General features: G+C 38.8%; 1 protein-coding gene across 1 annotated transcript in view; it reads left to right on the top strand.

Annotated features, from left to right (window-relative positions):
- The window catches only part of PECR (peroxisomal trans-2-enoyl-CoA reductase), a 54,165-nt gene that overhangs the window by 9,722 nt on the left and 18,082 nt on the right, over nt 1–26,361 (top strand). Inside the window, exons 3-6 of the mRNA XM_058300162.2 lie at nt 13,377–13,510; nt 14,559–14,724; nt 20,113–20,194; nt 25,003–25,099. Coding sequence (XP_058156145.1) covers nt 13,377–13,510; nt 14,559–14,724; nt 20,113–20,194; nt 25,003–25,099 — 479 coding nt within the window. The remainder of the gene's footprint in view (nt 1–13,376; nt 13,511–14,558; nt 14,725–20,112; nt 20,195–25,002; nt 25,100–26,361) is intronic.

Consider the following 26,361-nt stretch of genomic DNA (forward strand, 5'->3'; position numbering starts at 1 on the left):
TTTCAGTATTCACCTAGGTTTTGTTCCATATTTTATTCTTTCTTAATAACCAATTATTTTATCTTAGGATAAAATCACTTCCTGTTTCTTTAATAATAAAAACACATTCTATATATCTTACATACTAAGTTACCAGGCAAACTTCTTACAACATATAATACCATCAACACAAAAGAAGCTTGTTAAAATAATAAACTTTTCTTCACTTTAAAGACTTAGTAGCATGCAATATTAGAAACAGTCCCCTAGAAGCAAGTTGTCGGGGGAGGCTGGCTGCTGATGAATTTTCCCATTATAAAATTACCTTTTATTATTATTATTATTAATTAAGGTTTGTTTAATAATGACTTTTTGGAATTAGCCATTTAAACACTTTAATTTAAACAATGCTTCATAAGACCTTTTATAATTATTTATAACCATATAGACTATAATTATATTATTTTAAGACAAACTTTACCTTCACAGAACACATTTCCTTACTTAAAGTTACCACAATACATTTTACAACTTGCTACATGCATTTAAGTTCCAAGAGTTCATGAAAATTAGCCATCTTACTTTAGGACAAAACACACTTTTTAGAAAAAACTTATTAAATTTCAGTCAGCATTTTCACAGACTTTTAATCTTTAATATTCATTTAAGTTTTACATCCTTCATATTATCCTGTGAAGAAAAATAAGTTATTCATTTCAATCTAGGAAGAACAACTTTTTATAAAAAGACTTATAATAATTTTGTTAATCAAGGCTCACAATTTTTATCATTGTAGAGATCTTATTAACATTTAGACTTATGTATTAATATAAGCGCTTATTTAATTTTTGGCCATTTGAATAGAGCTCTTTTTAAAAATTTTTTTATTAATTTATATTACCATCCGGAGGTATCAAAATATACACTGACATTGAACAAACAGACACAAAACAATTACATCACATTAACAGAAACATACAGTTTGCAATTAACTCATAATTCTTACTTTCTTGGTATAGCTGTTTTTAAGTTCTTATTAAGATTTCTTCTGGAATCCATGTTGCATGTAACATGCAAGCTTGTACTTGGAAACATTTTTATTAGTTATCAGCAATCAGGTAAGATAACTTGAGCAGCATAAATGTAGTTAAGCTCCAATTTAGCAGTTTAAACCATTAACACACATTTTTGGATTATTATTCTGTAAGACTATACTGAGACTTGAAGTTCAGGAGTAAACTATTGATTTAAAACTGCAAATTCCTTTTTAAACCTTGATAAAAATTTTGTACTAATTTTATTATCTTGGTTAAATAAGCCCAATCAGAATTAGCATGGAAACATGGCTTAACTCTATTAACCCCCACTAGCCCACAGCTACATTGTCATATAGACAGCAGGGGGTTTGCAGAAGTGCTGCCAGAACAGTTTCCTTATCTTAGTTAACATTTTAACAGAGAGTTTTCTTACAAGCCTGATTTCACTAACAGTGACTTTGTTTAGTATCTTTGCCTGTTTTAAATCTTTCAATAGTTTAAAAGGTATTGGTTTGGGATGAAACTCGACACCCCCTTGCAAATTATTTGTATCTGGTGGTATCGCATGTAATGTTACAAGGAAAGCAGATAATAATTGTTTAACATAAGGCAAAGCATCGGCAACATCTGAAAACATTTCTAATTTAGGCTTAGTAACAGAAGGCAATTCAGTAGGTGCAGAGGGTTGTACTGGATACACAGAAGATATTTCATTAGGACACTTCACTGAGCTTTTATTGATGAAAGAGTTAATATCAGGATGAGGGAAAAAACCTGATGGTTCCCGATTCGCCTCAAGTTCCTGTTCTTGTTCCAATTTACTTTCTTTCATTTAAAATTTACTTATGGGCTTAGAAAATACAGTAATTTATCTTTCTCTACTTCTTTAGACTGTGAAGGATCTAAGGCTGCTGCAGTTTGCTGTCCTAAAGCCCACACCGACAGGGGTATAGTTTTTCTTTTTTGATATGCTCTAAGTGGCACCTTCATTACTTGTTTCCACTGTTTAAGATTTAAAAGATTTTTCCCTTGTGGCTGAAACCAGTAACAGTGTTTTTGTACTAGAGCAAAAAGTTCAAGTAAATCAGCCTTTTTTACTGAAACTCTGACAGTATTTAAAAGAGATTTTAGTACCTGTGAATATTCTTCCATCCATCCTGGTTGATTACCCATACCCTGATGCTAGCGGAAAACAGGATTAATTAAAATTCTTACCACTGTGTGGTCAGACTCGAGTCACCTTTTGATGGATGCCTCAACCTCTCTGGAAGGTTTTCAATTCCACGTTCCCGATACTTTTGTGGAAGAATCTCTGCTGCAGTCACTACTTCAGGCCCCACAGTGGGCGCCAAATGTCGGAGTGACGGACCCGAAGGGTATCGGGAATGAAAGACAAAGAGAGATTGGGATCAGGGGTTCTGAGAGCATTGATTTCTCAAGCTCATCAGACAAGTTTATTAATCTCAGGGGCTTCTTTATATACCCCAAGCAATTGTGAGAACCAGCAACTATTCTAGCTAACTATTCCCATTACCTCATTCTAAATAACACAGCGCACAGTGGATAAGATAGTGACTAAAATTCATTATGTTCTATTATATTATTGAAACAAATATACTCATTAATCTTGTTGCCCAGGTTACTTGAGATATCAAGTCTGGGTTCTGCTGGAATGTTATGTTTCCCAGAGAGATTAGCCACCTGCACGTACATCTCCAGGGACAGCATGACCCAGTGGTCAGAAAGTAACTTGCTTCCATGGAAACAACATGCCTTTGTTTCCCACAATGTGTAGCAAAATTATAAATGAATCTAACTCTGACACATTGGGGAGGTAAGTTATACATTCCAAGGTAAGGCCTGCTGACAGGGTGCTGATTTCCTGGGGTTGTTTGCCCTGCCTATAGTGTCTAGATGACTCTGTAACTCTCAGGAGCACCCCTGCCTGAGGCACTATTTATTGTGGCAGTCAATGAGATACTACTGAGAAATACATTAAGTGTAACTTCTGGAATGGCATCCTGACTCACTTTGAAATCTCTTAGCAATTAATACTCATTTGTATTTAATATTTCCCCCTTTTGGTTAGGGTCTTTTTCTGAATGTGCTTGGTTGGTGCTGGGTATTAACTACTTGGTGCCAGGGAGGGTCATCTCCGAGAGTCATGTCCCACGCTGGCGGACTTAGAGAGTTTGCTTAGAGAGGTCATAACTGAGCAACAAGGAGGTTTTCAGGAGGTAACTCTTAGACAGTATATATTACTAGGCTAAGTTTCAGTTTCACAAGAGCCAGCTTCATAAGTACAATCACTATCAAGGGCCTGGCATATTGGTCTGCCCTCCTTTGTGTGTACTCTAGAGATTTTTGCCACTCTTTTAGAGAATGTAGCAGGACTCCCCAGGATGGGAATTCAACATTCTGTCGGTTATTTTGTGGGTCTCCACCCACTGAGACAATACCCCATGACCACATGAACACATTCATATTATGTAGAGGCATTCTATGTAAAAAAAAAAAAATCATGAATTAAAACAGTGCTTACCTTCCCATAATATACCTTATGATATGGAGCTAGCATCTTTTGTATGCCTTGTTAAATTGTCATCCTCCTTTGTAAATTTGGCTCAACTTTCACTATTTTATCCTTATGCTTTTAATGTCATAAAATATCTGTAATAGTTCCTTTAGAGTGAAGATTTTATGGGTGTCACTTCCTCTGGGATATCACCATCCTTTTTGTTGCAACCACTTTCCTCATTTATGTTGATAAGTTTGTCTTCATTAAGTTCCTTTGACTGCAAATCTACAGTTTCTAGAATAGCATCAGTGTTAGCACTCCCCAGTCAGTTATTCCTTCTATAAATCCATTTACATTCAGTTCTTCCCCCCTCCCCCCCAACCATTGTCTCCTCTCTGTATCCATTTGCTGTGCGTTCTTCTCTGTCTGTTGTATTCTCATTAGGTGACTCTGGGAACCCAGCCTGGGACCTTCTGGAGTGTGAGAGAGGCGGCTACTTTCTTGCGCCACCTCAGCTCCCAGTTCTGCTGCATCTTCTTATTTTCTCTCCTCTGTGTCTCTTGTTGCATCATATTGCTGCACCAGCTCTCCATGTCAGCCAGCATTCCTGTGCAGGGCAGCTTTACCCGCACTGGGTGGCATTCCCATACAGGGCGGCAGTCCTGCACAGGGCCACATTCCTGTGTGGGCCAGCATTCCACGTGGGCTAGCTCACCATGTGGTGTTGGAGTCGTGGACCCAAAAGGTATCAGGAATGAAAGACAAAGTGAGATTGGGATAAGGGGATCTGAGAGCATTGAAGCCTCAAGCTCATCAGACATATTTATTGGTCTCAGGGTCTTCTTCATATACCCCAACCGATCGTGAGAAGCAGGAACTATTTTAGATAACTATTACCGTTATATCATTCTTAATAACACAGTGGATTAGATAGTAACCAAAGCTCACAATGTTCTATTATGTTATTGAAACAAATATACTCATTAATCTTATTGCCCAGGTTGTTCTGTACTAGCAAGTCCTGGTTCCGCCAGAGTGTTACATCTCCCTGAGAGATTCATGACCTGCACGTTTACCTCTAGGGACAGCATGACCCAGTGGTCAAGGAAGTAACTTGCTATTATGGAAACAACATGCCTTTGTTTCCCACATTTCCCCCTTTTTGTTTTAGTCAGGGTGGCTGTGCCTGTCTTAGGTTGTCCTCCTCTGAGAGTCTTACCCATCATTGGCTACCAGCCAAGCACTCTGACCATGGGGAACTAGATCAGGTTTTTTGCAAGTACCAAATTATTAGCTTGCCCCATCACATCAACATGGTGCAGTCTTCGACATACTTCTCGTCCCAGGCAAGCAACAACAATAAGCAACAAGATTAACACACAAAGTCCTATTACTAATGCTGATAAAAAATTATGAGACTTCCACCAATTTACTGGACTAAACTTATTGAAATAAGAAATCAAATCATTAAAGATATCCTTATCAACTACATCAACCTGATTGTGAGACATTTCTAATATCTTTTTTGTAATTCTTCTATTTCTAATGACATATTACCTTTATGACCTATCAAATGATTTTTAATCTTTTCCCGGTCAAACATAGAATTATTATAAGTAAGTGGAGTAATACAAAAGTTACTTTCATTCCAATCACATTTCAATCCTCTAAGTAGATTTAAGTTATATACTTGATCTCCAAGATGCAAAACTGCCGGCTCTAAATCATTAACTCTACGGTTTAATTCTTCATCAGTATGTTCTTGACTATGACATAAGTCACCAACATTTTTATGCCAATCATGCACGTATTGTTGAGTCTGCACCATCTCATGCAAGGCCACGGTAACTGTAGCAGCAGCTGCAATGACACCAATCAGTCCTAATATGCTAGCTATTAACAGTCCCACAAATCACTTCAAGTGCTTCAGGGTTTCTTGAGCTATATGGAACAGCAGTTAACTCTCAGGTGACAATTGCCAAATTCAGTTCAGTCGTACTGGAATCCACATTCCCTGCCGCCTTCGAGCCATTGTAATGAAATCTCCATTCTGTAAAATGTTCTCAGACAAACAAGTATGCAAGGCCCCACTTTTATAAAATAGAGCATTCTCAGTTATAGTTTATTTTCCGACCACAAACACATAAGGATCTCTTACACACAATTGAAAATGATGTTTGATCTAAATGCAAATATTGACCATTCTTGCTATTATTCCCAATCCATTCTATAGTAGGAGCTATTCCTAGAAAAACTTTCCACAAATCCTTCTGTTTATGTATAGATGTAATGTTGCACCATGGAGAAGGGATCCATTTCCCTTTATATTTCCAAACACTATGATTTCTGGTAAAAATTATTTTTTCATCCAAATCAAGGGATTCATGAAAGGGGTATTCCACATTACTAACTTGCTGTCCTTTACTATTTAGACCATACCAAATAAATCTGCCATTATATTTGGTGGGACTCCCCATAGGGGCACTTTCCCACACTATTCCATTGGAATCATTAAAAATGACAGATCCTCTTCCTATATGGCATTCTTGCTATCTTTCATTATCTTCAACGTCTATCTGTGGACAATTATAAATCGGATTTTCAACTGTTTTTTATAATTATAGGAAGGAAATAATGTCACTAAAGTTTTTTTATTATTATTTTAAAAAATAATCGTAGTCCAATTTTGCACATACATGCATGGAGGCTGGTTACCAATACATAAAGGTTGATAATCAAAAGGTAATATGAGATTATAGATTTTTTGTCCTTCCTCTTGAGGTTTAATTGGTAACCGATCATCAATCGGTCCAGGGAATGTATGGGTCTTATTCAGATAAATAGGAAAGGATGGCTCTTTCCAGGTTAACACCCTAAGTAACGGGGGATTAGGTAGAAAGGCCCAATAAGTGTAATTACCTGCAGCTTCCTCATTACTTACGATCACCATCATCAGAAGTTGTAGACCCCATCTCTTCATTCCGAGGTTTAATCCTCTTTGCAGGTACCAAATTTGTTCTCCATTTTCTGAAATGACAAGAGCATAGCCTCGCCCCCATACTTTCACCCTGACTTTTCTCCACTCATTGCTTAAAATATCTTTCCAGAATATTGGTTAATTTTCATTTCCAGTGTCTATGGTAGATGTTTGACACTTTCCAAAGTGACATTCTGCAGGTGTCAGTGAATTATAAACATTAAGAACATTTAAAGTAAATAAAGCTTTTGCCAAATGGTCTTTTGGGGTTCTAATACCATCATCTCCCCCTTTTTGCTTTAAAAGCGTGGTTTTTAGGGTATGATGGCTGCGTTCAACTATGGCTTGACCTGTAGGATTGTAAGGAATACCAGTAACATGCTCAATAGCGTACGTTGAACAAAAGGAAGCAAAAGACTTACTAGTGTAAGAAGGACCATTATCAGTTTTAATTTTCAAGAAACATCCCATCACCGCAAAAGCAGACCACAAATGGGAATGAACATGATGAAAACGTTCACCACTTTGTGCAGTAGCCCACAAAAAATGAGAGTAAGTATCAATACAGACATGGACATATCGTAATTTACCAAATGATGGTATGTGAGTAACATCCATCTGCCACAGTTGATTAGGAGCCAGGCCTCTGGGATTAGTCCCAGCCTTAAAAGGCATTGTGGTCAAGGGTCCACAGGTGGGACAGGTGCGAATAATTTCTTGAGCTTGATGTTTCGTTAACTGAGGAAATTTTTGTCTAAGTCCCTTAGTATTAATATGAGTCAATGCATGATATTTACTGGCATCCTACAAACATCCTAGTAATAAGTCAACTCTTGCATTTTGGGTAGCTAGATGACCAGGAAGGGAAGAATGAGACCAGATATGAGTAATATATATGGGCTGACTTCTTTGCCAAATGAGGGCTTGAAGGTCGGCAAAAAGTTGAGACAATTCATCAGTAATAAAAATATGAGCTGTTTCAATATGACCTACAGTTAAACACACATATTCGGAGTCAGAGATAATATTCAAGGGCTCTTGAAACGTTTGTAAAACCTTAATGATGGCTGAAAGCTCTGTGCGTTGAGCAGACGAATAAGGAGTCTGCCAAAGCTGTTCTTTTTGAGAAGTGACGTATGCTGCTTTTCCATTACTACTGCCATCAGAAAATACTGTACATGTATTTTCAATAGGAACAGTTTTCACAATTTTTGGTAAAATCCAAGTGGTTCTTCGTAAAAACATTAACAGTTTGGAAGTAGGATAATGATTATCAATAATGCCTTGAAAATTACTAATAGCAATTTGCCATTGAAGATTAGTTACATACAAATGTTGAATTTCTTCATGAGAAAGATCACAAATAATTCTAACTGGATCAGACCCCTTTAATTGTAACAACCTCACACGGCCTTTTGCTAGAATGGAAATAATTTTTTGGAGATATGTTTGCATTCTCTTTTGTTTATTATTAGGTAAAAAAAAACCATTCTAATATGCCTTCTTGCCAAAATAAAGCCATAGGAGATTGAGGGGTTGAGAAAATAATTAAATCAACAGCTTTGTCAGGGTCTATTTGTGTTAATTGCCCTTGAGAGATTTGATCCTCTATCAATGCCAATTCTTTTTCAGCCTCTTTAGACAAGATTCTAGGGCTAGACAGATCAGAATCTCCTGATTAATGTTTGAAATAAATGAGTTAACATATAGTTAGGGATTCCTAATGTTGGCTGTATCCAATTAATATCTCCTAGCAATTTTTGGAAATCATTTGAAGTATTTAATTTGTCTCGGCGTATTTGCACCTTTTGTGGTGTAATACGTCCATTAGCCAATTTCATACCCAAATAACAATATGGTGCATTCCTTTGAATTTTTGGGGGGACAATTTGCAAGCCATACTCAGGAAGAATTTGTTCAGCATACTGAAAAAACTGTTGCAGTTTGTCATTTGAAGCATGAGCAAACAATATATCATCCATATAATGAATGACCATTGCTTTTGGAAATTTTGCTCTCAATTGTTCTAAGGGTTGATGTACAAATAATTGACATATAGTGGGGCTGTTCATCATACCTTGAGGCAACACACACCATTGATATCTTTGCATAGGTGCTTGATTATTTATAGAGGGTACTGAAAATGCAAACTTTTCTCTATCAGAGGGATGTAATGGAATGTTAAAAAAACAATCCTTTAAGTCTATAATAATTAAAGACCAATCTCTGGGAATCCGTTGTGGGACCCCAGGTCTTAATGCACCCATAGGGCTCATAACCTTATTTATAGCTCTTAAGTCAGTTAACACTCTCCCCTTTCCTGATTTTTTCTGAATTACAAAGACAGGAGAATTCCAAGGACTTTTAGAAGGCTCAATATGTTTTTGAGGTAACTGTTCTTTCACAAGAAGATGAAGGGCATTAAGTTTCTCTATTGGAAGGGGCCATTGATCAACCCGTACAGGTGTATTGGTGAGCCAAGTTATCGGCATCGGGTAGCCCTTCTGTTCAATGGCCCCTATGGTAAATTTTCTTGGCTGGAATTTTGTTGATTTGGGTCAAATCCAAGTCCCTTATGACCTTCCTTTTTTCTAGTATTGTATTGCATGTGCATATACAAAGTTTTTGCTTGTTCTGACAAAGTAGGAATGTGAATAAAAGCTCCCCATTGGCTAAGCAAATCACGTCCCCGTAAGTTAAGGCCCCCATCAGCAACATAAGGTTGCAAGGTAGATTTTTGTCCATCCGGACCCAACACATCAAATATAGTTGTACTTTGATATACGTCAGTCATTGTCCCAATTCCAGTAAACACAGTGGGTACTTTTTGCAATGTCCAAGATTGAGGCCAATAGCGCTTAGCAATAATAGATACATCCGCACCCGTATCTACCAATCTGAAGAACACTTTCACATTAATAGTAATAGTGGTTTCTGGTCTATCATCACCCACAAAAGTCTGCCAATAAATTTTATTTCCTGTTGATCCAAAATCCCCTTTTCTATTAAAAGGAAGGGTGGGTGGTTTATAGTACCGGGAGCAACAATAATTGAGCAATCATTTCTCCATTAATCTGAACTTGGCTTACAGATTGCACCATAACCTTTATTTCTTCTTTACAATCATTATCAATGATTCTAATCTGTACTAACAGTCCCTTCATAGGAAAACTACTTCTTCCTGTTATAAGACCAACAGTCGCAGGAGGCAAAGGTCCTCTTACTCCAGTAGATATAGTTTTCATACCCATTCCTCGTGATATAAGCTTAGTTTCCGTAGTAGGAAGATCTACTGCAGCACTGCCTCTAGTAGCAACTCTTAATCCGGAAATTGGGATGCATGTTGCTGGCCATTGCTGACCAGGTATTGTTTGGCCAGGCCCATGTTGTTTTTCTGATGGCCCTGAGGTAGGGCCGCACAGCGGTTTCCCGACCCGACTGGAGTTCCATTTTTATGAAATTTAGATTTACACTCATTAGCCCAATGATAACCTTTCTTACACACAAGACATATTTTAGAGGGATTTTGTTGTCCTCTACCTTGAGAGGAACGAGCCAGGTAAGATCGACATTCTTTCTGAGAATGACCAGGTTTCCCGCATTTGAAACAATTTCCTTTCTTTTTCCCTTCCTTCATATTACCTTTAAAGGCTGCCGCCAAGGCCGCTATCTGGCGGGTTGTTGAGCCAATATCCTGACAGGCTTTAATAGAATCTTGAAGGGATCCTCCTGCTGCATTTACAGGTCGAATTGCTTTTTTACATTCACTGTTTGCTTGATCAAACGCAAGCGTTAATAAAATTAACTCCCTTGCTTCTGGAACCTCACTTGTTTTCATCAAAATATCAGTTAACCGAGCTACAAATTCCACATATGGTTCATTAACTCCTTGAATTAATTTAGCAAAAGATTCCATAGGTTTACCTGGCGCACAAATTCTTTTCCAGGCCGCCAAGCATGAATTGTGTACCTGATCATCATATTGAAGCTGCCTTTGAATACCAGACCAGGCACCAGTACCTAATAATTGCTCAGCAGAAATAAGAAGAGGAGGATTTTGCACAGCATTACGCTGCACAATCATATTGGTTTCATCTGTCCCCCAGGTTTTAAAATGCAAAAACTCAGCCGGATTCAAAACAGTTCTAGCCAGCATATCCCAATCCCAAGGGATAAGTCGATCCGCTTGAGCCATTCCCTGTACCAGTCCAAAAGTATAAGGACTGTTAGTCCCAGATTGTGCACAAGCTTGTTTAAGCTCCTTTAAAATTTTGAATGGCCAAGGTTCATGTCGGAAATCAGCTCCTCCTTGAGGATTATTAGCATCTGGGGGAATCTGCTGAATAGTTACCGGAAAAGCTGTCAACAACTGCATGGCTTCGGGATCCCCCTGTCAGGATCCCTGCAGCAAACAATGCATTAAAGGAGTTGTAGGAACTGGATTAGGTACAAATATACCTTGAGTATATGGTCGGGTATCAATAGCATCAGTAAATATTCCTGGTGCTGTAGGCATAGTGACCGGTGGAGCCGTAGGAGCAACATTACACAAATTAGGGTAAATGCTAGCTTTAGAAATATTCAATTTAGACATCTGCTTAGGCAGGAAGAGATTCGTTTCCTTCTCATCGGGAGGCTCATCCTCATCCTTGTCCTCTATTTCCTCCCTGTCCTCACTCTGATGGCCTGTGTCATGAGGTTCTCTAGAAAAAATGGTAATTTCTTCCTCCTCTGCTTCAGACTGCAGCGGATCTAAGGCTACTGCAATCTGTTGCCCTAAAGCCCTCACTGACAGTGGTATAGTTTCTCCTTTTTGGTATGCTCTACTTAGCGCCTTCATTACCTGTTTCCACTGTTTAAGATTTAAAAGATTCTTTTCTTGTGGCTGAAACCAGTAACAGTGTTTTTGTACTAGAGCAAAAAGTTCAAGTAAACCAGCAGTTTTTACTGAGACTCCGACAGTATTTAAAAGAGTTTTTAGTACCTGTGAATATTCTTCCAGACATCCTGGTTGATTACCCATACCCTGATGCTAGTGGAAAACAAAATTAATTAAGATTCTTACCACTGTATTGTCAGACTCGAGTCACCTTTTGCTGGACACCTCAACCTTTCAGGAAGGTTTTCAGTTTCCGCGTTCCCAACACTGCCATGGAAGAATTTCTGTTGCAGTCATTGCTTCAGGCCCCATGTTAGGTGCCGGATGTTGGAGTCACGGACCAGAAGGGTATCGGGAATGAAAGACAAAGAGAGATTGGGATAAGGGGATCTGAGAGCATTGAAGCCTCAAGCTCATCAGACATATTTATTGGTCTCAGGGTCTTCTTTATATACCCCAACCGATCGTGAGAAGCAGGAACTATTTTAGATAACTATTACCATTATATCATTCTTAATAATGCAGTGGATTAGATAGTAACCAAAGCTCACAATGTTCTATTATGTTATTGAAACAAATATACTCATTAATCTTATTGCCCAGGTCGTTCTGTACTAGCAAATCCTGGTTCCGCCAGAATGTTACATCTTCCTGAGAGATTCATGACCTGCACATATACCTCTGGGGACAGCATGACCCCGTGGTCAAGGAAGTAACTTGCTATTATGGAAACAACATGCCTTTGTTTCCCACAATGTGGGCCAGCTTGCCCTCACCAGGAGGCCCTGGGCATCGAACCCTGGACTTCCTATATGGTAGACAGGAGCCTAATAGGTTGAGCCATATCTGTTTCCCTCACCATAATTTTTAAAATATATTTTCACTAGGTTAAAATGTCTAGATTCACAGTTTTTCGTTTTTTAGTACTTTAAAGAAGTTGTTCCACTGCCTTGTTTTGGAAAAGAATCTGCTGCTATCCTTACCACACTTATCTTTTCTGTTCTATCCTTACTGCATTTTTTTTCTGGAAACATTTAAGAGTGTCTCTTTATCACAAGTTTATGTAATTATATCATCAGTGTCATTTTTGGGTCGGTTTCTATTAATTGTCCTTTGTCCTCATCATGGGTTGTATTTTCCTTCTCCTTTAATGACTGGTCATTTTTTGTTGGATTTGAATTTTACCTTGTTGGATGCTGTGTATTTTATATTCTTCAAAATATTTTTGAGTTTTGTTCTGGGAGGCAATTCAGTTGCTTGGAAACAATTTGATCGTTTAAAAGAGGGTTGCTCTGAAGATGTTGGGTGTTGACCTGTGCAGCCTTTAATCTAGAGCTAATTTTGACTTACTACGGAGGCCATACCCTTCTTAGCACTCCTCCCACTATGCTGGGTGAAAGGTTTTTCCTGGTGGAAATGCCAACTAGTCCCAATGCTGAGTGAATGCCACAGTTTGTTCCCTTTGCTCATTTTGGGTGGTTCTTTGCCCAGCCTTGGGTAATTTCCTTACTTATATGTACTGAACAATACTCAGGTGAGGATTGGACCCTCTGTGTATCTTTTCTCTCTCTGTGTTTCCCCTGTGTTATCTAGCTGCCTGGGCCTCTAGACTCCCAGTTTTGTCTGTTCTACCCAGGACGGCTGCAGGTCTCTGACAGGGCATGTCTTCTCTGTCTGCTGCAGCCTGGAACGTTGCTCCAGGCTGCCATCTGGGGGCCACTATAGGACTCACATTGTTTGATTCCACTTGCTCAGAGACCACTGTCCTACCTGATGGCTGCTGCCAGAAAACCATTGTTTCATGTATTTCATCCAATTTTTAATTGTTTCAGTGTTGGAAGGTAAATCCAGTTCCAGCACCTCCATCTTATGCAGAAGCAGGAGTCGTAATCTTTTTTAAAGGAACATAGGAAATATTTTCTAAATGTTCTTGGAATTTGGACGACTACTAAAAATCTCTTTATTTGTTCTTTGTTTTCCCCTCAGGATGTAACGTAGTCATTGCATCCCGTAAACTTGATCGATTAGAATCTGCCGCAGATGAATTGAGGGCCAGCCTACCTTCCAGCAGCCAGGTTCAAGTTACTCCGATGAAATGCAACATCCGTAAAGAAGAGGAGGTAATGCACATATAGGTGCATCATTCATTCATTCAGTTTAATTTACAGTAATGATTTCTAAAAAGACTGCATTCTCCTATACTAGCTGTCTTAGGTGAGGTTCACCAAAAGAAGGAAACGCTTATACAAAAGATGGAGGGAAGTGGCTGTGGCTCAATCGATTGGGCTCCCATCTACCATATGGGAGGTCCTGGGTTTGCGTCCCAGGGCCTCCTCGTGAAGGCAAGCTGGCCTGTGCCTGCAGAGAGCTGGTGCAGCAAGATGATGCAACAAAGGGGAGACAAACAGACACAGAAGAACATGCAGCGAATGGAAACAGCAGACAGCAAACAAGCTACGGAGGGGATATAAGTAAATAAATAAATAAATAATAAATCTTAAAAAAAAAAAGATTTATTGAGATACTGACTTCAGGAGAAGGGAAGGAAGAGAAGCTGGATAGGGAAGCTAAGGAAGGATGTGGTTTCGGCTAGTGCCTACCTTTTGTGCCTTTTCAAAGCCCTGTTATTTCTTAATGTTGACTTTAACCTGACTTCATCACTATGTATTATACTGAGCTAGTAGTTTAAAAATTAAAATAAATGAGGCCTACCCATTTAATGGTTGGATCCAGGCCCTTTGATAGATCTTATCAAACAATTACAGATTTATTTGTTTTTTGTGTTTTTTTTTTTAAAGATTTATTTTATTTATTTCTCCCCACCCCCTTGCTGTTTACACTTGCTGTGTCTGTTTGTTGTGTGCTGGTCTTCTTATAGGAGACACCAGAAACTGAACCCAGGACCTCCATGTTGTAGGCGGAAACTTAATTGCTAGAGCCACATCCGCTTCCCTAGAATTAGTTTTGTGACCTTGGGTATTAGATACTGTTAAGTTATTCACTGGGATAGGATTTCTCAGGTTTATTCTCTGCTGACTTCATGCCCATTGGTTGTGGTACACAGAGTTTCTGCGGATTGTGTGAGATTGCTATTTCCCCTAGAGCATGCACTCTGTCCAAATAGCAAGTTAGGTTATTAACGAGTTTACTTTTAATGTTTTTCTTTAGGTGAATAATTTGATCAAATCTACCTTAGATCTTCATGGTAAGATCGATTTCTTGGTAAACAATGGAGGAGGCCAGTTCCTGAGTCCTGCTGCACTCATCACTTCAAAAGGATGGAATGCTGTGATTGAAACCAACTTGACGGGTACCTTCTACATGTGCAAAGCAGGCAAGTGTGATCAATGACACAAAATCAAAATATCTTTATTTAGAGATCATAGAGAGCCCTGAAAGAGAAATTGTTAAGGACTGAGAAGCCTCCTGTCATCAGTACTCACTGCCCTGATTGTCATACACAGCCTATAGGAGTATAAACCGGCTCATTTCTGTATAGTAATTTGATAATGTTCATAAAATTGGGAATATTCTTTGATCTTGTGGTTTTATTTCTAGGAATTTTTCATGAGAAAATTATTAAGGATCTATACAAGGATTAAACTACAAAGTTGTTTTTAAAATTAGAGAAACCTCTCACAGTTACTTTGTTTTTAAAAACAATCTGTTAATTTGTTTTAATGACTGATTTGTCAATTCAGTCATGTCTTCAAGGAGAATACCAGAGACAGAGTACCCAGACTTTCTAACAACTAACTAGCTCATATGTATAGTCTTTGGATTAAAGGTTACATTTCATAGGTGGTAACAGTAAAATCCTGAAGTTGATTAACTTAGGATTCCTTATAATCTCTCCAAGGCATTTTTTTTTTTTTTTTTAGTAATTTTGTTTGTTTGTTTTCTGAGGTACCAGGACTGGGGCTTGAACCCAAGACCTTGTATGTGGGAAGCCGGTGCTCAGCTGAGCCACATCTACTACCCTAAGTTGGTTTTTTTTTTGCTTGTTGTTTGTTTTTTTGTTTTTTGTTTTGTTTGTTTTCAGGAAGCACTGGGAACCTTTGGGAAGCAGGCACTTAACTGCTTGAACCACAGCCACTGCCCTCAAGGCATTTTTTAATGATAAGTTGTAAAACAAGTATAACTGATCCAAACATGAATGAGGCTCACTCCAACATGGATTAGGCTTTAATTCTTAGTATCTGTCAAAGGTTTTACAAATTTTCCCAGATTTCATGATTATCTAACTAGCAGCATAAAGCTCTGATTTAAAAATGAAAACTTACATAAGATAGAAATTTATTTCTCTCTCACATAAAAATTTGAGGAAGGTAGTCTGTGGATAGTATGGTTGTTTTATAAACAATACGGACTGAGGATTCTTATTGCCCTACTATTCTTGACATGTGGATTTCGTCTCAGGGCCCAAGGTGATGACCGCTCTTATATATAAGTTTCTGTGAAATTTACATAAACTGCTGGTAATACCGTGATATAATATAGATTATATTGGACCACTGAGGATCAGATCAGGCTACCTCGCCCAAGATGACAGAGACCCATCTTCTAAATCCTTGTCTACTATCCATTATATCATGCTGCCTCAAAACCCATTAAGCATCACAACTTTCAAACTTTGTAAAAGAACTCCCAATCCATTTGGATATATGAGATTTGTTCTTTAATTTTCACATTAAAAAACTCCAGCATTCTAGTTTTCTCCAAATCATTTGATTTTGCAGTTGCTGTGATCTCTCATGTTGGTAGTTGCTAGGAAATTTTCTTCTAATACATGCCTTTTTCATTCTTCTTCATTTGCTTTTGGTGACTGTATGGTCTCTTTCATGATTATCTCAGTGTCTTGAAGAAATATGCCCATCTGAGCCCTGGAAAAGTATGATTGATGAGACACAAATATGATTACAGAGTTATAAAATGTTGGGTGGTGTTTAACCAGAAGCAAGAAGTCTGTGAAGGGTGGTTTAAGAAAATTGGCATTCTCCTTTTTTTTGCTAGTATCTCATGGTTTGATGAATATTTTAATACTTGTTATGATAAATAGTCCTTTACTCTTTTTCATTTCCTAGGCTATTCATAATCATTTATTCTTCAGATGAACTTTATATTCAAGTTTCTTCTTCAAAAGTCCTTGGGTAATTAGATTGGAATTGCGATGTTAGATTTAAAATATATATATATTTTAATATCTTCTTTTCTAGTGGTTTTATTATCTGTTCTCTGTCATGTATTATAAATTGGGAAGAACTTAGTGAAAAGCATTTAAATAATAATGGGAAGGGGAGCGGATGTAGCTCAGTGATGGAGTGCCTGCTTCCCACGTAGGAGGTCCCGAATTCAACCCCTAGCACCTCCTTAACTACTACTACTACTACTACTACTACTACTACTACTACTGCTAATAATAATAATAATAATGGGAAGGCATTCTCATTTTTGCTTAAGTTTCTTTTTTTTTTACAATTCCATATAAAATGTAAACAACCCAATTAAAAAACAGGCAAAAGATTTGAATAGCCTATTCACCAAAGAAGTTATTCAAGTGGCCAGTAAGCACATGAGAAGATGTTGAACGTCAATAGTCATTAGGAAAATACAAATCAAAATCCCAACGAGATACCAATTCACCACTATGTGCTGGGTAAGTCACAGACCCATACTCAGCAGTCATCTGCCAGCCCTCCCCTCCTATCCCCCACCTCTTCTGTTGTACCAGGATGTTTCAGTCTGTTTCCACTCCACAACCTGGGGTGATGTTAGGTGTAATGAAAAAGCCTGACCAGACCTTAAATCCAGAAACTGGGAGCAAGCAGGCCTGGATGCTTAACGGGGCAGGAAATTCTCAGTGGTGGGACCCCCTCACATGGGGTAGATAAATACCCTAGCATAAACTTATGTCTCGTCTCCAACACAAAGTGGGATGTGCAGAGCTGCCACCCACCGACCCTGACCCGAGCAGTTGGCCTCCCTGGGAGACTGGCCGCAATAGGAACTCTACTCCTGCTCTTTTGGACACTTTATGCTATGGAAGTAATAAGACAGTCATTTGCTGAAAATTTCTGTTGTGTCTGAGCCTGTGTTCCCACAGTGTACCATATAGCAGCTCTTTCTTTTAGCCCCAAAGCTGGGCCTTTGGGGATAACCAGGGCTACAGAGAGAAAAAAAACCTTTTAACACAAGGGTTAGGCAGAACTTACATTTATTATGTCTGCAGACAGGAGCCAATGTCGGTCTAAAGCGACTCAAACCTGACCCTGTGCTGCAGTTTTACTCTTGCTTAAATACATAAGTTGCTACTTAGCATTTGCTTTGATTATTATACATTAGCTTTTATGCATGTGGATGAACACACACAGCTGGTTATATAATTATATGATTAGTGTGTTCAGGAAATCACGCTTGCACGTACATTGCCTGATCAAAAAAAAGGGGTGGATAATCCACCCCTGGGTGGGAATTTTACTATTATTAATTAAGCAAGTTGAAGTGCAGACAGCAAGGGGCTTCTTCTTCGCAGGTCCAGCCAACCGGTTGAAGCTGGTTTCATACTTCATTGCTGCAATAGGATGTTCTTGACCACCAAAAGTGGAATTTGGCACCGAGAGAGGATTGCATCTCATTACCTTCTAATTTACATATAATTCATTCCTTTGTATCCTAGCAAGAGGGAGAGAAACAAGTTACTTTTAGGTATTTGGTCATCGTACATCCATCATTTCCACACCACTAGAATACTCATAGTCAGAGGTACAGCAGTGGTATGGAGAAACTGGGACTTTTATACATTACTGGTAGGAATGGAAGATAGTATAGCCACTTTGGAAAACAGTTTGGCAGTTTCTTAAAAAGTTAAACATCAGACTTACCATGTGACTCTACATTTCCATTCCTGAGCATTTACCCATGAGAAATAAAAACATATCCAGACATAGAATTGTATGTGGCATTATTCCTAATAGCCAAAAAGTAGAAGCAATCCAAATGTTCATCAGCTGGTGAAGGGAAAAACAAAATAGTGCATATCTATACAGTGCAATACTATTCAGCAATAAAAAGAAACTTGCTACATGTTACAACATGGATGAACCATGAGAACATCATGGTAAGTGAAAAAACCAGGAGGAAGAGAGCACATATTTGTATGATTCCATTTATACAAAATGTCCAGAAAAGGTCAATTTCTAGAAACAGAAAGTAGATGAGTGTTTTCCTGATTCTATGGGTGGGCTACAGATGGGCTGAAGGGAACTTTTGGAGGTGATGGAAATGCTTTAAACTGGATCGTGGTAAGCGTTGCACAACTCTGTATATTTATTAAGAATACTTATTGTATACTTACAGCAGTTGAATTTTATAACGTGTAAGTTATATCTCAATACATCTTTTTATTAAAAAATGTAAAAGAAATTGTTTATTTTTTTATTTTTATTTTTTTAAAAAGATTTATTTATTTATTTAATTACCCCCCTCCCCCGGTTGTCTGTTCTCTGTGTCTATTTGCTGCATCTTGTTTCTTTGTCCGCTTCTGTTGTCATCAGTGGCACAGGAAGTGTGGGCGGCGCCATTCCTGGGCAGGCTGCACTTCCTTTCGCGCTGGGCGGCTCTCCTTACGGGCGCACTCCTTGCGCGTGGGGCTCCCCTATGCGGGGGACACCCCTGCATGGCAGGGCACTCCCTTCACGCATCATGACTGCGCATGGGCCAACTCCACACCAGTCAAGGAGGCCCAGGGTTTGAACCGTGGACCTCCCATGTGGTAGACGGACGCCCCAACCACTGGGCCAAGTCCGTTTCCCAGAAATTTTTTAGTGAAACAACTATATTTACATAATGAAATATTTGGCAGTCGAAGTGAATGAATTACGTCAATATACAATACTGTGGATGATTCAGCAATATAACATTAAGTGAAAAAATGATATACCCAAAGATTACAAGTACAATGATACCTTTTTATACATTTTTTCCAAACCAAAAATAAATAATATAGTGTTCAGGAGTATAGATGTAAGTAGGAGATAAACATGGGGTTTCAGATAATGGTTGCCCTGGGTAGGAGAAGGCAAGGGGATAGAGTGGCAGCTAGTCAAGACAGATTTTTCTCAGGATAGTGACAGAAGTGCAGTATAATGAGTGGAAACATGCCAGGCGTCCGGGGGCTTAGCCTTAGATTGGTCTGGCACACTGAAACTTCTACCTATTCTATAGCCTGAAATATTTTACATAGCCAAATCCAAAGCCAAGGGGCGGAGGAAAACACTTGCACTCTTTGGAGGGAGAATCTCACCGAGAACTCAACCCCAGCGTTTCAGGTGACCACGTGGTGGCCTTGGAAACAGCTGGGACTCGAAGATTTTCCTGTTCCTCCAGCGTGACCCTGGGTAGCGCAGCAGAGCGGTGGGAAGGATAGCATATGCACGGGGAGCGGCCCGTGTTCCAGAAAGGTTCCCAGCCCCTTTCAGACTTCCTGAGCAGCTGAAGACTGATGAGGACAACAGAAGAACAGGCACCCGGGGCCTGGGAAGTTAGGACCCTGCGTCCTCCATGGCCTTCGCGAAGCAAGGAAAATGTACCCTCACATGGGAACTCGGTGACCAGCTGCCTAAAGTACATTTTAAAAAATATCAGATGGGTAATGTGTAAGAATGGGATCAGAGAAGGGTCAGTACGCTATTTAATATGATTGCCCTTTGTCTATATCCTACAGTTTACAACTCCTGGATGAAAGATAATGGAGGAGCTATTGTCAATATTACTATGGTTTGTAAGAATGGATTTCCAAGAGCTGCGTAAGCATTTTTATATTTCTTACTCAGTCTTGGGTTTCGCCCTGTGGATGGGGAGAGGTAGAGTAGGGAAAATCCCTTAAATCAAGATCACCAATCATTTTAATGAGTTATCTCAAAACTTAGCATTTTCTTTAATTGGAACTTTTAAAAAAATGTACTTTTAAAACATTCCCATTCAGGTTAGGGTTGCCAGGTGTACCAAGAAGAAGAAAAAAATAGATCTCTGCTTAAATAATTTTTTAGGATAAGACTGTCCCAAATATTGCATGGGGCATAGTTACGCTAAAAATTATTCATTGTTTGTCTGCAATTCAAATTTAACCAGATGTTAAGTTTAGCTGTATTTTATCTGGCAACCCTAATCCAGATGTTACTAGTCTACTCTGGCTGTCAATGTCTGGGGACAGCTTATTTTTTTTAGGTAGAGATTTGAAATTAACCGTGTGCTACTTTAGATTTGAGTAGCATGAATGTACCTATTCATTTTTAGACAGGACCTCTATCTAAACTGTTACTCCTAATAGATTACTCACAAGTTTTTTTCCCAAAAGTTTCTAATGTGTTACACTTCTAATAACCACACTAACACAGAGTGTGCTTCCTCTAAGCAAATTCCACTACCCTATTCACTTTCTGTATTATTCAAGATTCTTTGAGTTATGTGGGATAGAATGAAAATTCAAACTGGTGGGAGGGACGTAGCTCAGTGGTTGAATGCCTGCTTCCTATGCATGTTGTCCTGGGTTCAATCTCCGGTACCTCCTTAAAACATAATAAAGTAAAATAAAAGTCAAGCAGGCTTAAGTAAAAATCCAGGGCAGTGGTTCTCAAAGTGTGGTCCCTGGACCAGCAGCAAGAACATCACCTGGGAACTTGTTACAAGTGCACATTCTCTGGCCCTACTCCAAATCTCCAGCATCGGAAACTCTGGGCAAGGGTGATGTTTGCAAGACCTCCGGGTGATGCTGATGTATCCTGAACCACTGATGTGGTGAGGAATCTGCCTCCTTTTGGTTTTGCTCTCCTTGGGCTCACCTTCATTCTCAGGTGTGCTCACTCCTGTGGCAACGAAAGATTCCTAGCATTTGCCAGAGGTCAGTACTCTAGTCTTTCATCAGCTCTCCAGTGCAAGAGTGTTTCTCAAATAGTGCCAACAAAAATAATAATATAACAACAGCAACACCAACACTAATACCAACAAAAGGACCCCTAGAAAACTGGGCCCCCAGGAGGTTTTAATCACTCACAAGGGGAAACACACAGATTTCATCAATTCATCAATTATACTTTAAGTGTTTCTGCTTGATACAGGCTCTAGGGGTGGTTTCTGCTCCCAGGAAGCTGTGATTCTCTGTATCAGCCTGTCTTTCCAGTTTTCAGGTTGATGGTTGGCCCTGGAACCTCCATTCTCTTGTGGATTGAAAAAGAATTGTTGATTTTCAGTTTTTACTTTTTCCTTGTGAGGATTTTGGAATGGTGACTTGTAAGTTCTTTACAAGTTAGACCAGAAACTGGAAGTCAATATTCCTTTTTATTGCACCAATATGTATTAAGACTTCTGCTTCAGGTCAAGATGGAGTAACAGGGACAAAATTCGACCTTTTACCAGAAACAACTATAAAACAGGACAAAAGATATGAAACAATGGTACTCAAGATATTGGGCATCAGGCAATGAAATACAGTGATCACTGGAAAGCAGGAAACAAATGAAGTTAGCCCTATGAATACCCCAACTAATTGCCTGGAGGAGTTTCCAGATTGTGACTGGAGTGTGTAGGAGAACTGAAGCAGAGACTGGAAGTCTCCCTGAGAGGAGAGAAAGAACTGGGAGGTCCAAGAAACCAAGGGAACTAAAGTTTGCAGGACACAGTACCAGATAGGAGAGAGCTTTAATGAGGAGAAACCTCGAGCTCTACAGAGGGTCCCCCTCCAGTATTGAGTTGAATACTCATCATTGCATGTGTGACTAAACTAACCTGAGCCTTAGGAAAGAACCACCTGAAAGGATTAGAGGGAACAAGTCCCAACATACGCACAGGACCTGGAATAGTGCATATTCCCAACGGCCAGCTAGAACAACTTATAACTGAATAACAGACCAGAAAGCCTAAAATGTGTCTTGCCTCAGTAGTGAGGAAAAATATTCCTAGACTAAAAGCAGTCCTGGTTCCACTAAACAGGGATTAAAGGCAAGGCATTAGAGGATCACTTATTTTCCAAGTGACATAACAACATCTCAGAACAAAGCTCAAGAATATTTATATGAATGTAAAAATACCCAGCATCCAACAAGGGAAAATTCATTATGTCTGGTATCCAATAAAAAATTACCAGGTATGCAAAGAAGTAGGAAAATGCACCTCATGATAATGAGGGAAATGACATAGATGATAAAATTAGTAGACAAGAACCTTAAAACAGTTATTATGACTGTATTCTCTATATTGAAGAAGCTAGAGAGGGAAACGGCTGTGGCTCCAGCAGGTGGGTGCCTGTCTACAGCATGGGAGGTCCTGGGTTCAGTTCCTGTTGCCTCCTAAAGAAGACAAGCACGACAGCTGATGCAATGGGCTGGCATGGTGAGCTGAGGCAACAAGATGATGCAACAAAGAATAACCATGAGGAAACACAATGAGAAACACAGTAAGCAGGAGCAGAGCTGGCTCAAGCCATTGGATACCTCCCTTCCACATGGGAGGTCCTGGGTTCGGTTCCTCATGCTTCCTAAAAAGAGGAACATACAACAAACAGACATAGAGAGCAGACAGCAAGCACAAAACAACAAGGGGTAGGAGAAATAAATGAAATAAGTTTTTTTTCCCCAAAAAGCTAGAGAAAAGAAGGAATATGCTAAATGGACATATGGGGGAAAGGGACTTGGCCCAGTAGTTAGGGCATCCGTCTACCACATGGGAGGTCCACGGTTCAAACCCCGGGCCTCCTTGACCCGTGTGGAGCTGGCCCACACGCAGTGCTGATGTGTGCAAGGAGTGCCCTGCCACGCAGGGGTGTCCCCCGTGTAGGGGAGCCCCATGTGCAAGGAGTGCGCCCCGTAAGGAGAGCCGCCCAGTGCAAAAGGAAGTGCAGCCTGCCCAGGAATGGTGCCGCCCACACTTCCTGTGCCGCTGACGATAACAGAAGTGGACAAGGAAACAAGACGCAGCAAATAGACACAGAACAGACAACCGGGGGAGCGGGGGAGGGGGGAGGGAATTAAATAAATAATAAATCTTTAAAAAATAATAATAAAAAAAAATGGACACGTGGAAGGTGTAAAAAATAATCTAAATTAAATTTATAGAGGTGAAAACTATGATATCTGGTCTGAAAAATACACTGGATTCACTGGATAGCGTTAATGGCAAATTAGACACATCAGAAGGAAAGATTAGTGAACCCTAGAGACATAGCAATGGAAACTATCCAAAATGAAACAGAGAAAAAAAACTTAAAATGAACAGAGACTAGGTGAACTGTGAGAAAATTATAAGTGTAATTGAAATCCCTGAAGAAGAGGAGAAAGAGGAAGGGGAAACAAACCAACAAAAAGAGAAATCATGGCTGAAGTTTTTCTATTTTCAATGAAAACTATAAACCTCTGATCCAAGGAAGCTCAACAAACCCCAAATAAAAGAAATAAAAGGAAAACCATATCAAGTCACATTGTATCATACTCTTTATAAAGACTGATAAGGAGAACATCTTAAAAGCAGCCAAAAGAAAAACACTTCCTATATAGAAGCAGATTTCTCATTGGATACAATGAAAATTAGAAGAGAGTGAAGCAATGTCTTTTAAGGTATCAATAAAACAACAACCCTGTCAACCCAGTTTTTTTTCCTCTATTGAAATATCTTTCAAAAACAAAGGTCAGGGAAGCAGATGTAGCTTAAGTAGTTGAGTGCCTGCTTCTAACGTTTGAGGTACCGCCTTAAAACAAAACAAATGATAAACCAGTTCTCATTGGATCGCAGATGTAGCTCAGTGGTTGAATGCCTTCTTCCCATGTACAAGGTCCTGGGTTCAATCACTGGTACCGCCTTGAAAAAAAAAAAAAAGACACACAAAGAACAGAGGTGAGACATTTTTTTTCAAATGTACAAAATCTAAAAAATTCATCACCATCAGTTTTATTTTAAGGAAATCCGACAAAAATTTCTAAGTAATCTGTGTTCTCCCCACTGATTCCAAATGTGTTTGGAGGGAAATATCTTTTCCTAATTAATTTTGTAACTCAATTTTTCCACATTAAATTAGCTTATTCTTGGTGTTGAGGACCTTCTAATCAGAATTTTCTAAGCCATAGTATTGCTGTACCTTCTGCAAGAGACCCCATACAGATGCTGACCTAAATATTTTGAACCTGCTATCTGGAAATGTATTAAAATTTATTTAAATTTTGTTGTGTCTAGAAATGCTGTTGATATTATTTGTAGCTTGCTATATGAACTTCCTATCTCCTGTTACCCAGAACTGATTTTTAAAATAACCACACACTTGCAACTCTCAAAATTTGTTTGTTGTCCTCCATACTGAAAAGCTCTTAAAAATATTTGTCTTATCCACGTGGTGATTTGAGGGACCTCACATGGGCCTAAGCAATGTGAGATTTAATTTGGCCATCAGATAATTGTGAAGGACCCATTTATTTTCCCCCCATTGTTTAGGGAGAGACTCAACAAGACAAAGACTTATAATAAGAATGTGCTTGTGCAGTCTACCGAGTCATTTTTGTTTAAAATAACATGGTGATGAGAGAAATATTCAAAGCAAGCTGACTGTAAGGTTTATATTTTATCTTTAAAGTCATAGTGGAGCAGCAAGAGAAGGCGTTTACAACCTCACCAAATCCTTAGCTTTGGAGTGGGCCAAAAATGGAATAAGGATCAATTGCATTGCCCCTGTAGGTAAACTATTTTATATGATTACTGTTGAAAAACTGTGCTTTTTAAAATTACATTTATATTCTTGATAGAGTTATTTGTTCTAAGCATATGTATTATACAAGCTTGATTTTACAAAATACATAAAATAAGAAAGTCTAATATGTGTTGCAGAAATGTTCTTTGATTTACATCCAGATTGTCAAGACAGTTAAATTAAGCCAGTGATTCTCAATCTTACTTGTGTTTTAGAATATGTTTGAATTCTCTGTGAAACATTTAAAACTAGTGACATACAAACTTTACCCCAAACTGTGGGATCCAGGCATTTGCAATTTTTAAAGCTTCTAAGGAAATGTAATTGCATAATGAAGGTTGAGAACCACTGCTTTAAAGAGTGGATTTTCCCAGATTATTTTGGAAGTTCTTTGTATATCATTAATCCTTAACCAGGAAAGAGAGAAACTTAAAGTCAGAAAGATAAAGTGAAAGATCAACTAGAAATCAAAAGACAATTTCTCTGAAACATAATGTAAATGATAGAAAAAAGTCACAATATATTCAATTTCAAAAACTATCATTTTCATGAAATAAGGTGTTTTAGTTTGCTCATTGATAAAACAAATACCTTACAACAGGTTGGCTTAAACAGTGGCTCATGATTTTAAGGCTAGGAGAAGTCCAAATCAGAACTGGCATTCTGGGGCTGGATGCTGGCAATCCTTGGTCCTGGGTACTTCAGTCACATGGCAATGCACATGGTGACCTTTCCTGGCCTCCCCCTTCTATTCTGGGTTCTGTTGAATTTCGACTTTTTACTGCTTCCTCTGTCTGTAAAGGTAATTGGATTGTGAAGGTAATAGGATTAAGACCCATTCTGACTGAGTTGGGCCACACCTTAACTGAAGTAACCTCATCAAAGGTCCTATTTACAATGGCAATGATTAAGTTTGAGAACATGTTTTTCTGGGGTACAGAGCTCCACATACATACATAGTTTAAAAACATGTTTTCCTGGCGTGCATAACACATAAACTGTAAATTATTACATATTGACCATGTACTACAAGAGAGACATTAAATCTCTCAATCCTGCAAAACTCAGCTCAAATTACCCTTCCTCTGTGAAGTTTCCTGATCATTGCTAAGATAGTAATCATCCCTCCATCTGAAACTCTACAATATCTATGGATATTATCTATAGATCTATCTATATATTATCTCTCTCTATATTATCTGTGCTACTCAGTGGGAACTAAGTATGAACTAACTTGAAGTTGGA

Source organism: Dasypus novemcinctus, chromosome 7 (assembly GCF_030445035.2).
Source record: "Dasypus novemcinctus isolate mDasNov1 chromosome 7, mDasNov1.1.hap2, whole genome shotgun sequence".
NCBI lineage: Eukaryota > Metazoa > Chordata > Mammalia > Cingulata > Dasypodidae > Dasypus > Dasypus novemcinctus.